Source organism: Sinocyclocheilus anshuiensis, unplaced genomic scaffold (assembly GCF_001515605.1).
Source record: "Sinocyclocheilus anshuiensis isolate Anshui unplaced genomic scaffold, SAMN03320099.WGS_v1.1 scaffold399, whole genome shotgun sequence".
Lineage (NCBI taxonomy): Eukaryota > Metazoa > Chordata > Actinopteri > Cypriniformes > Cyprinidae > Sinocyclocheilus > Sinocyclocheilus anshuiensis.
In genome coordinates this window covers 2,858-15,881 of record NW_015552570.1, presented here as the reverse complement: position 1 = coordinate 15,881, position 13,024 = coordinate 2,858, and the positions used below count along the sequence as shown (strand labels likewise).

Here is a 13,024-nt window from a genome sequence, read left to right as displayed (position 1 = left end):
ACGTCATATGATCATTCTTCAATGTACTATAACCTCCAAGAAACTCTTCATAAGTGGCCGCGCTCCAGTATAAGGGGCTTTCCCTACTATTAATGCAATTTACACTGCACACGTCTGCGGTGCAATGTGGCTGTGATACGGTCACTGAAGCTGATTACGGCCACTCAATGCTTGTGTTTATGTTTTTATACAGGCTATGGTTTATTCTAGCGGCGCAACGCAGGTTTCTGAAGCGGCTCTCTTTGCTGCTTGTGTAAAAGATACACGCATAAGCCTCCTTTGAATGAATATAGCCAAAATCCCACCAAAATCCATTGCCATGACTTATCGCGAGAGGCAAAAGGTTACGTTTAAGTCTCATAACATTGGTTAATGGAAACGCCGTCATTTCGCAATACTTTTTTATCGACATTTATAAAATATCGCCAAAGTTTTGCGCAAATCTGTAATGGAAACGCGCCATAGATATATTATCGCTCGATTCAGTGATGTTGTGTCATGTAAACGTTCCTTCGTTCTAAACCAGCTAGACTGAGCCCAACGCGGTAACAGAACGCAGCGTTCAAACAAGGCGCGAGACGTACCTTGAGACGCCAAAAACGTCGATCTGACGTATGCATGACCGCAATAAACACCACATATAGAACGCAATAATAAACCTCCAACACGCAAGAGCGAGAAAGTGTTGCAACAGTGCTCTTTCATGAAAGCGTTTCCATTTAAAGTTCAAGGCATAAACAAACGAGCCGGACTTGTACAGAAAACAACGCGTTTTGCAAGGTGTTATTTACCTGAGGTTCTCAGGCGTAAAGGCTCTGTTCAGATCCGTGTCGATGTACCTGGTACATTTCTCCACTGCTCTAGGGTTGCTTATGAACGGCTTGATCACCAGTCCGTTTCTCTCTATCTCGGCTGAATTCTGTATCCACATATTTACCAGCGTTATGCCAGACATCTCGTTTCCATGTGTGCCTCCAAAAATAGCCACTCGTTTGGCTTCTTGTAAACAAGAAATATTAGTTCGCGAACTCATAGCGACAGCGTTACGGACGCACGCGGTTTACGAAAGACGAGAGCGCAAAGTTTCCACACAACTGCTGTTTCCTCTAGTCGCCGGTGCGATGTGATTGCTGTTATATAACGGTTATTTGAAGGCTAAGCCCAGGGCATAACCTCGTCCGTGTGTCATCTAGCCTACGTTTAACGCGTATGGGTCGGGTTTCACAATCGCGCTGTGGCTTATCGAGCGATTAGATATTGGTCGTGGTCATAATGTCACAGGAGATTATACACGGAAAATAAACAATAAACTTGAGCAGGTGGCCTATGCAAACTAAACATAGTGGGTCAACTGAAAAAAATAATCTATATAGTGAATAGGAGAATAGTATTTACTCCAATTCATTATTGATTACTTACCCTGTTGCAAAATCAAAGTAGGTTAATGGGATTTAAAATAGTAGTAGTATTTCTATATAAAGAGATTTCGATAATTAAAAAAGACTTACGAAGACTGTGAAATTACACAAGTAATGCTGTTGTAAGCCTCAAGTAATCAGTAGTGATGAAATTCAAGAGTGTGATAGCTTTTACACATCAGTTCAACAAAATTCAAACAGAAAAAAATAAAACGATACAATACAAAAACAACTGCAACCTTTGCATGTCATGAGCTATGCAAGAACTTTCTGAATGAATTGCTTTAGTGAATGATTACTGATTGATTTATCATTGACTGGCATAATGACATAATTTGCAGAAAAAAAATCACTGAACAATTCCCACCACTAATGCATAGACGTGGATTATTTCAAATTCGAAGAATGGATGTGCTGTTTTTTATGAAATGTTAATATAAGGATGAGAGTCCTTATTGTCATAGTCATCATATACTTACTCTCATGTTGTTCCAAACCTGTATAACTTAGCCTACTTTCTTTGGTGAAACAGAAGTTATTCTGATGAGTGTTAGTAACCAAACTGTTCTGGTGCCCAATGATTTCCATTTTAAAGAGACTATAAATAGACAGATAGATAGACCAATAGATAGATAGAAAATTAGTTCAAAGACATTAAACTATCCACACATAAAATATAATCACTCAAACAAAATGTTAAGATTTAGCTCTTGATAAAGAGAAAGAAAAAGAAAAATATCAGGTCAGTAAAGATGTCTATCACACGGGGAAACCAGTTATATTTTATTTCTCCGAAGCAGAGTAACAAAGTGTCCATAACGCAAATGTATAAAATAGGTCATAATTATATTGACCAAACACATTGCCTCTGTACAAAAATACTCCGATTCTGATAATAAAAATGATACAGTGCTCTAGAAGAGATTGTATAATTTGGCTGTACAATGATTTAATAAACCGAAGGAAAATGTTCTGATTATTAAAAATAAATCCATTGTCACTAGAATGTTGATCATCTACACATCTACAAAACAAGTAACAATAATAATGTACAGGTGTTTGTAGATTTCATGTCTCGCAAAACAATTCTTTACAAATAAATTGAACAATGATTTAATCACAGATTTAGACATTTTGTTTATATTAATCTGTAAACCTCTCTTTGCTTTCAAATTTTCTTGGCCATTTATCATGAACAGAAAACCTTTCACTAACACTTTATGCAAATAGCTCGTCTTAAATGCCTGAGAGGTTAAGATGATTTTTCTTTCGCAAACGGTTTAACTGAGCTCTAAGGTTATCCGCCACTGCGTTATTACTTTTGATCATTTTCCTCCTCCCCTTATTATTCTGTGTAACTAATATACCATCATCATCTGCTGCCCACACTTTTCTATTGTGCACTGAAGAGTTTTAGCTATCAAGTACAGATAAACTTTCCTCCCTTCTTTTCCTCTTTTTCTTGCTTTTGTGCAACATCACATCATCAATCTGAGACACAGATGATTCTCTTGCCCCAGATCCCTCCTTTAGATGATTCTCTTCATAGGTATCATGTTTTCTGTGTGAATGAAGAAAGTTATTTGCACTACACTCAGTTTGAACACAACCTGCTCTGTCATGACACCTTTGCCTCTGTTTTTCAGGTCTTTTGGGTGTGTCATCTCCATTTACTGCTGCAGCTGAGTCAGTGTTCTGAGACATGGAGATTTCCGTGATATTATTTTCAGTATCCTTCTTCCTCTTCTTTTTTTTCTTTCTAATATCTGCAGAATCTCCCAGTGAGATGATAATGTTGGCCTGTCTGTCTGCACTGTTGTGTTGTATGATTGAGTCAGTCCTCGTTGTTTGTACGGTTTCTAGTTCTGCACTATCATCCGGTATGTGATTTATGCTTTCATTCATTTCCTCGTTTTTCTTTCTCTTGGATTTCTTTGTAATTGCTTCAGGTGATTTCAACATCGGGCTCTGAGACTTTTCAAACGGCACTGTATGATCAGAACTTTCCAAAGTCAGTTCACCACCTACATCTGTGATGTGATCAGAGTTTCTTTTTTTCTTTCTCTTCCTCTCAGGTGCGACAGTTTCCTGCGTTTGTGCATCAGAACAGCTGAACTCAGAACTGTTATTAACAGACAAACCTGATCGTTTCCTCTTCTTTTTGTGTTTAGTGTAATTTAATTCAGCTTCTGTATGTTCAAGAACATCACTTGGTCTTTCTTCAACAGTCTTTAAAGTAGTTGATCTATCAGTGACATTATTAAACTGAGACACTGAGTTTACATCCAGAGCAAAATCAACAGATTTATACTGAGATTCTTCACTGCCATTCTTCTTCTTCTTCTTTTTCTTCCTCACTGATTTTAATCCTGTGATTTCCTCTGATGTCTGTATATGCTCAGGTTGTTCGGTCTCAGGAGCTTCAGATGTTTCATTTGACAGGATGTCTGTACCACTATTGTCCTCTACGTGTGCCGTCTTTGTCCTCTCTTTGTCTTTTCTCTTCTTTTTCGTTCTTTTGGGTGGCATCTCAGTTGTTTGTGTCTCACTGAACCGATCCATCTCAACTGAATGAACATTCTCTGCACCAGACTCTGCTTCCTCTTGCTCTTTTAATTTGTGCTTTTTCTTCTTTTTCTCTTTACTGGTAAACAAGCTGTCTGAATTAATTTTTTCCACATGTTCTGTTGTGTTTTCTGACTGCAACTCTGACACAGTATTTTCCAGTCCAATGATATCATCAGCTTGAGATGGAGAACTTGCATTCTGACTTTTCTTTTTGCGTTTGGCCACCTTTAACACATGTGCTGCATTACCTTCCAAATGTTCCACTGCACTGCCATCGCTTAGCCTTCTTTCAATCGTCTTTTGTGCTATCAGCCCAGAGACGACATCAAGCGGAGACACATCCAGATTGACATCAACAGAATCATACTGATGTTTCTCACTTCTATCCCTTTTTTTCTTCTTTTTCTTCCCTGAGCTTAATTTAATTACATTGGGTGAAGAACATCTTGTCATTTCCTCTGATGTCTGTAAATGCTCAAACTGATTGGTCTTGGTGGCCTCAATGGACTGAATCACATTATTTCCCCTTATTTCTGAAGGTCTATCATCCATGTGGTCCAACATTTCACTTGATAAGCTATCTGTTGTTCTTTCCCTGTCTTTGTTCGCTCTCTTCTGTTTTGTTTTTCTGGATAGCAAATCTGTAGCTGGTGACTCACTTTGTTGAAACAACTGCACATTGTCTCCAATATCTGAAGCAAGTTCTGCGTTCTTTCGCTCTTTTAATTTCTGCTTTTTCTTCGTTTTCTTTTCCAAGAGTTCTTCTGCGCTTTCTGACTGCGAGCCTGATGCTTGTTTTTCCAGTCCAATAATGTCATCACTTTGAGATGAAGAACTTGCATTCTGACTTTTCTTTTTGTGTTTGGCAACCTTTAAAATATGTGCTGTATTACCTTCTAAATGTTCAGCTGTGCGGTCATCGCTTGGCTTTTCTTCAATGACCTGTTGTTCAACCACGCCATCAACATGATCAAACTGAGACATAGAATTCACATCCAGATCAACAGATTCATCTTCTGGCTCTTCAGTCTCATCTCTTTTCTTCTTTTTCTTCTTCTTTACTGATTTTAATGTAGTTACTTTAGGCGTTGGACAACCTGTGATTTCCTCTGATGTCTGTATATGCTCAGGTCGATTCGTCTCTGGATCTTCACTGGATTGATCATTTACTCTCAACTCTGCTGGTCTATCAGAGTCCAAAGTTTCATTTGATGGGATGTCTGTAGCACTATTCTCCTCTACATATGCCATCTTAGTCCTCTCTTTGTCTTTTCTCTTCTTCTTTTTAGTTATTTTGGATGTCAGTTCAGCAGTTTGTGACTCACTGAACTGAACCGTCTCAACCGACTGATTTTCTACACTTGGCTCATGTTCTTTTAATTTGTCCTTTTTCTTTTTCCTCTTAACCTTTGTGATAACACTGTTGTCTGCCACCATAGATAAAACACTTTCCTCCAAGATCTCTGATGTCTCCTCCAAATGTAAAACTGATGCTTCCCTTTGCTCTTCATTCGTTACTCTGTTTTCCACTTCATGCGACTTCTCGTTCTCTCTGGGTGTTGTTTTAACTCCAGTGATGTTATCAACTGGAGATTCAGAGCTCACATCTACATTTGTATCACACTGTATGAAATTAGTTGCACCCAATTTCTCCTTTCTCTTTCTTTTAATAAAGCTCAGTCCACCATTTGTAAACAAAGGAGTTTCCTGAGGATCTGTTTCCATCTCCTCCATCGCCCTTCGTTTACTCAACTTGAGGCGCTCAGATGAAATGGAGTAAACTTCTTTTAATGGTTCATCAGCTAGTGGTAAATGTTTAGATGGTGGTTGCACATTCATGGTCTCCTCTACATCTGTAACATCAGAATTCTTATGAGATTTTGACACTGTTTTTCTCTTATTATTGTTACACTTTTCCTCTTTCCTTGAGAGTAGTTCAGCATTTAGGCCAACAGGAATCTGGTCTGTCTTTTGGGATTCTGGGTGTTTGGTACTGTTCATGTCTTGAGTTGTAAACTGCTTGTTTGGTGTTCCTGGCCCAAACACGGACATAGATTTTCCCTCAGTCTCTATTTGAGTTTCATCGCTGTCGTTGTCCTCATGTGCATGGCGGTCACCATCACACCATCTTGGTGTTCCTGGTCCAAATATGGACACAAACGGTCCTTCTGTCTCTATTTGGGTCACATCACTGTCTTGATCGCTCTCCTCCATGTTCGCTGGAATCGATGCCGTTTTATGAATTTGATTGTTCTTCTGTTTCTGACTGTTCAATGGCCTGAATAAATCCTCTGAGCCAAAGTCACTGTCAGTCTGTTGAATATCATTCTGTATAGAAATGTCTCCCCCTTGGGGTGGCAACAAAGAATTGCTTTTGTTGAGCAGGTTATTGTCAGACGTCAGGTCATCCTCATGCTCCACAGCTGGTTCTGTAACGGCCTCCACAGAGTTTCTCTGTCTGTCTTCAATTACCGATAAATGATCTAAATGAGAGTTCTCAGCACACTGGACAAAATCGGAGTGTTCAGCATCATTTAATTCAGCTTCTGTATGTTCAAGAACATCACTTGGTCTTTCTTCAACAGTCTTTAAAGTAGTTGATCTATCAGTGACATTATTAAACTGAGACACTGAGTTTACATCCAGAGCAAAATCAACAGATTTATACTGAGATTCTTCACTGCCATTCTTCTTCTTCTTCTTTTTCTTCCTCACTGATTTTAATCCTGTGATTTCCTCTGATGTCTGTATATGCTCAGGTTGTTCGGTCTCAGGAGCTTCAGAAGTTTCATTTGACAGGATGTCTGTACCACTATTGTCCTCTACGTGTGCCGTCTTTGTCCTCTCTTTGTCTTTTCTCTTCTTTTTTGTTCTTTTGGGTGGCATCTCAGTTGTTTGTGTCTCACTGAACTGATCCATCTCAACTGAATGAACATTGTCTGCACCAGACTCTGCTTCCTCTTGCTCTTTTAATTTGTACTTTTTCTTCTTTTTCACTTTACTGGTAAACAGAGATGGAGAACTTGCATTATCATCATGCTCCATGTGAACTGCTGCTTCTGTAACTGCCTCTAAAGAGTTTCTCTGTGTCTCTTCAATTACCACTAAATGATCTCCATCCAAGTTCCCAGCACACTGGACAGTCTGCTTAGTAAGTCGATGTCTGCAATGGGCAGAATCTGAGTGTTCAGCATCTGAACATGAAGCTAAAACCTCATGCGTCTCATGCCGTTTTTCCTGCTCCATAAAGAGAGAGTCAACAGACGATTCTGATGATGTCCTGGCTGCAGCTCTGCTTTTGGGAGCTTCGACTTTGCTTTTTGATTGTTTTTTAAAAGAAGCACTTGCCTTGTTTTTCTTGGTAGATTTAGTTTTTCTTTTCTTTTCTTTTCCTTTGGTGTTGAATAGCTGTTCTTCGTTGTCATCTGAAAGTGAACCCTGGATCCTCATCTCCAAGAAGGATTGTGGAAGCCATTTTTGTTTGTTTCCTTTAAAGTAACTTGGAACAAAAACGGTTCTATCCTGGAAAAAAAAATAAATCAATAGATTAGGTGAGCATGATATGATCCTTCAGAAATAATACTAATATGCTAATTTGCTGATCAAGAAACATTTCTTAGTATTATGAAAGTATTCATTTCTTTAATAATTTAATGCCCCTAAAATACATTAGTATTGTACTGTCAAAAATTCAAATTTTACACTGACTACTCAATATAATTTCTTCAACATGAATGCATGTAGATGTTACAGTGACTATATTTCTTATAGAATATTTAAATAAAACAACAACAAATAAATATAAAACTAAAACATATTTTGTACTATGTAAGTCCGTAGTAATAACATACCACTTTTGTGACTTCATGATCACTGTTGTGGTTGTCCCCCTCAGAGTTATCACTTAGTCTGAAATTGAAGGTTATTCATCATGAAAAACTATTATATTCTGTTTAAAATTATATTTGTTTGGTTTGTTTGTAATTAGAACTTACTCAGACTCCAGTATAGATGGACTGATTGCTCTTCCTGTGTTCACACAACCCTCCTCGATTTTCCTTATGCATTTTAAGAACCCTCCCATTTCTGAGTTCTAAAATACAAAAATAAATTTTTAATACACATGCATAATTTAATAACATGTTATAGCATAGTAATGTAGATGTAGATGCCACATTCGACCACTCCAGACCTGTCCACACGTCTGGCATCTTGAAACGGTCACAGTAAAAATCAATGACTTTGCCAAAATGAGATTTAATTTCCTGAAGAAATGGGACAGCCTTTCACAGGTGACAGTGTGGTTGTTTATGCTTTTAAATGTGTTAACTCAATATTAGAGGTTTTTAAACTATGGTAACTTTTAATGTTGTGCTAGCCAACACCTTTGTCTTGTTGTCCCAGGTGAAAAAAGTGCTGTAAAATACACTTTATTTCAGTACACTTCCATAATGTACTTAAAGTGCTCTGTTTTCACGCACAAATTTTGTACTTAATATACTAAAAATTATTCTTTAGTACTTCTTAAGATAATCCTAAGAACATCTAAGTGTACTCAACTGTGCTACTTTGGGACACCATGAATATGAACTAAAATGTGCTTTTAAGATACTTTCTCTGTAAAAAAATAAAATAAATTGTGTTTACTTACCACTTGTAGTACAACTGAAACCAACTTTTATACACTTTTAAATATACTCATACATAGAAAATACACTTATTATTTAAAATATAAGATTAATATATAATGAATATATATCAAATGTATGTATAATATTGATTGCTCACATATTTTTATAGATTAAATAATTCATTTCAAATGTATTATAATTATGTTAGCATTCCCTTTATACGATATACTTAACTACATGTTTATGGTGTCTTTAAATAGTAATCAAGTACACTATTACTATGTCATTAGTAGCACTTTTCCAGATTAAAATACAGCACTTCAAGTACTTTATACTAAAAATATACTTACTGTTAAATTGTGAATTTTGGTACACATCTAAACACATATGAATGAGTAATCCAATCATGTGCTATTAGTGCATTTATAGTAGCCTAAGCACAGTAACCTATAGGGTTTTACTTAAGTAATACATTTATACTGTATTTTTTATGAAATTCCAAACAGTACTTGGTGATAGTATATATAAAAATCCACTAAAATTTTATGTAAAGCGATCATAGCACACTTTTAAGCAATGCAATTATAAAACACGTCTGGTACTTTATCTGACTACACTTAAAATCAGTTAGTGCTAATTGTGTTAGTGCCAATTAGAGCATTTATATTAAGTGTACTTAAGTAGCACAGTTGAGAAACTGTTCTTCTAACTATTACATTACTAATATATTTTAAACAAAATCAATTTAAACTTAGGATAACTATATAAAAGTGTACTAATATTTAAATAATTTTTAAATCTTTCAAAGCACACTTTTAAGAAATACACTAATGGTAGTATTTATAGTGTGTAATAGGGCTGCAGATATCGATTATTTTAGTAATCGAGTATTCTACCGATTAATCGAGGATTCGGATAAAAAGTTATTTTTCTTTATTAAAGAGCCATACTTAATATTCAAGAGAAAAAAAGATACATTATTATAATCATACATTAATAACCATGAAACCTAATCCCATTTAATGCATTTAATTGCCAAATTAAATTCAAAATGCAAATACAAATATATCAATAAAAATAAATAAAATAAAAATACAAAAATCTATTTCAGTTTAAAAAAATGTAAACATTACAACCTAAAACTAAGGCATAAATCAAGAAATATAAAAATCTATTTCACATTACTTTAAAAAAGGTAAATAGTATAAACCTAAAACTAAGGCATAAATCAAAATAATAGTAATAAAAATAATAACAATACCTAAACATTGCATTTATGTCGTGCAAATTAACTTTGAAGTTTCAGCCTAACTAAAGCTCAAGCATGACATAAGCCTTTACTGTCTTCTTGGAAATCTTTGTGGCTTTTGTAAGAGGCAAAAATCAGTGGACAGGAAGATAACTTGGAACAAGAACAAGAGTCCATACACATTTTTCTGCCAATAAAAAATAAAATAAATAAATAAAAATACAAAAATCAATTTCACATTACCGGGTACTTTAAAAAAGGTAAACAGTACAAACTAAAACTAAGGCATGAATCAAAATAATAGTAATAAAAATAATAATAATACTTAAACATTGCATTTATGTCGTGCAACGTAACTTTCAAGTTTCAGCCTAACTAAAGCTCAAGCATGACATGAGCCTTTACCGTCTTCTTGGAAAGCTTTGTGGCTTTTGTGAGAGGAAAAAATCAGTGAACAGGAAGGTAACTTGGAACAAGAACAAGAGACCATACACAATTTTTTTAACACATTTTTCTGCAACATGAAATTAGAGTTATTTGGAGAATAAACCCGCTTAAATGTCTCTCTACGTACTGGTGTGTGTATGTGAGTGTGTGTGTGTGTGAGTACTTAAAGTGCTCTGTTTTCACGCACAAATTTTGTACTTAATATACTAAAAATTATTCTTTAGTACTTCTTAAGATAATCCTAAGAACATCTAAGTGTACTCAACTGTGCTACTTTGGGACACCATGAATATGAACTAAAATGTGCTTTTAAGATACTTTCTCTGTAAAAAAATAAAATAAATTGTGTTTACTTACCACTTGTAGTACAACTGAAACCAACTTTTATACACTTTTAAATATACTCATACATAGAAAATACACTTATTATTTAAAATATAAGATTAATATATAATGAATATATATCAAATGTATGTATAATATTGATTGCTCACATATTTTTATAGATTAAATAATTCATTTCAAATGTATTATAATTATGTTAGCATTCCCTTTATACGATATACTTAACTACATGTTTATGGTGTCTTTAAATAGTAATCAAGTACACTATTACTATGTCATTAGTAGCACTTTTCCAGATTAAAATACAGCACTTCAAGTACTTTATACTAAAAATATACTTACTGTTAAATTGTGAATTTTGGTACACATCTAAACACATCAGTGATAGAAATTAATCTTTTCCAATACGTTTAAATAGATGTTTACCTTTATAAAGCCATTTTTTTCTAAAAGTGTGCATCATCTTTTGAGTCCAATTCTTACATTTAATCAGTCAATTTGAATAATAAGACATTTGGGCTGTTACCAAACAAATGATATCAGTATCAACAAAATTCATCTTTGCAATGCAGAGGAAAGAAGCTGCAGAAGAGGCATTTAGATGTATGCCTATTTACACACTATTTAATTCAGCTCAGAGGGACATGACTGCATTCAACCTGCAGTTACAAATGCATGAATAATATTTTGTTATTTTAAACATAAAACATTGAATACTGATATTTACTATTATTTTAAAAATTAAAAGATACTTTAAATGTGAAATTAAAACCGACAGTAGGTGGTCACTGTTTATAAGTGATTCAGTGCGATTGAATCAAATAATTTAAATGGTTGATTCATTCAGGAACGAAACACCGTCATGTTGCTCAGTGACACAAAACAGGAATGTTTGGAATTATTTTTGTTGGCAAAAACAGGCAATATGGTGTCTAAAACGTAAGTCTCTTAATATTAACTTCTTGTTTATTGAACCGTTGCATAAAATCAGCATCACATTTGTAATCATGCTTATTTTTAGAGGTGAAAACTGACACTCTTTGTGTGATATTGACTCACTTTTTTTCTGTGGTATTTTTATGCATAACTATATGGGGAGTGTGTCTGTGTGTGTGTCACAGAGAGAGAATAAGACAATCAACATGAATGGCGCTTAGTCTCAGCTAACTTTGGGACATCATAACTAGCCACCATATTGATTTACGGTCTTAAATATGTCCAGCGTTTATCGGGTTGTGCGTCAGTAATAATGGTCCGTGGAGAAACAGTGTTCCATGTGTAGTTACAGTAAATGGACTAAACGAAGCCTCGAAGCGATGATCTTTTGTATTCGAGTTACTCGAGGAATCGTTTCAGCCCTAGTGTGTAACTTTTAAAATTTGAATGGCGCTTAGTCTCAGCTAACTTTGGGACATCATAACTAGCCACCATATTGATTTACGGTCTTAAATATGTCCAGCGTTTATCGGGTTGTGCGTCAGTAATAATGGTCCGTGGAGAAACAGTGTTCCATGTGTAGTTACAGTAAATGGACTAAACGAAGCCTCGAAGCGATGATCTTTTGTATTCGAGTTACTCGAGGAATCGTTTCAGCCCTAGTGTGTAACTTTTAAAATTTTATTTAGCACAAAAAATAAGAATGTACTACAAATGTACTTGCTTGTATTTAAGTATTTTTTAGAGCATTCAAGTACACATTATTTTTACCTGGGGATTGTTAGTGGGTCATTCCGTGTCAAATCAACCAAATTTCAAAATATTCCCCAGCTCAAATTTTTGATTTTGCTAATATTTTTTTCTGAAGAAAGACAGACATGTATAGTGATGAAAGCCAAAATATTAAATGTCATGGATGAATATTTACAGAGTAATCCACTATTTTGTAGAGGGGGGTCAAAATGGCAATTTTCACCTGAGATTCAGAGCCAAATTACAGGGGGGTAAAAATGACTTCAGAAAGATGGCAGCATCATAACGTTATTTTCACACAGAGATTGGTAGATCTGTTAGTCAAATCTGTTGACTTTAGCAATATTTGTTGCATTATGTGCCAATGGTGACCATTCAAAAATGGGCAAACAGCACATTTCAAGTTTTTTCTCCAAAGTTTGCATGCCTGTAACTCAAGAAGTATTAAAAATATCTTAATGCCCCTTTAGATATTGGATCTTAAACTTTCCTTTTGGTATCTTCATTTTTAAGGTCCTATATGGTTCGGTTCCAGAGATATTGGAATTTCAATATGGCTCCAGGAATAAATCATTAAATTGTACACATTTTCAGTGGTCAAAAACCAAATGTGGGTCAATTTGCAAAAATATACTTCTTTTCTTTGAAAGAGGAATGTCTGAAGAACAAATAATGTT

At 35.1% G+C, this 13,024-nt stretch overlaps 2 protein-coding genes across 2 annotated transcripts in view; both read right to left on the bottom strand.

Annotated features, from left to right (window-relative positions):
- Positions 1-1,463, bottom strand: part of aspa (aspartoacylase) — a 12,183-nt gene extending 10,720 nt beyond the window's left edge. The window contains exon 1 of the mRNA XM_016455793.1: positions 792-1,463. Coding sequence (XP_016311279.1) covers positions 792-1,033 — 242 coding nt within the window. The 5' untranslated portion in view covers positions 1,034-1,463. The remainder of the gene's footprint in view (positions 1-791) is intronic.
- Positions 1,464-2,161: 698 nt separating this feature from the next.
- pho (phoenix) overlaps positions 2,162-13,024 on the bottom strand; it is a gene marked incomplete at its 5' end in the record, with an annotated part of 12,036 nt that continues 1,173 nt past the window's right edge. Inside the window, 3 exons of the mRNA XM_016455741.1 lie at positions 2,162-7,508; positions 7,838-7,895; positions 7,982-8,079. Of these exons, the coding sequence (XP_016311227.1) occupies positions 2,832-7,508; positions 7,838-7,895; positions 7,982-8,079 (4,833 nt within the window). The remainder of the gene's footprint in view (positions 7,509-7,837; positions 7,896-7,981; positions 8,080-13,024) is intronic.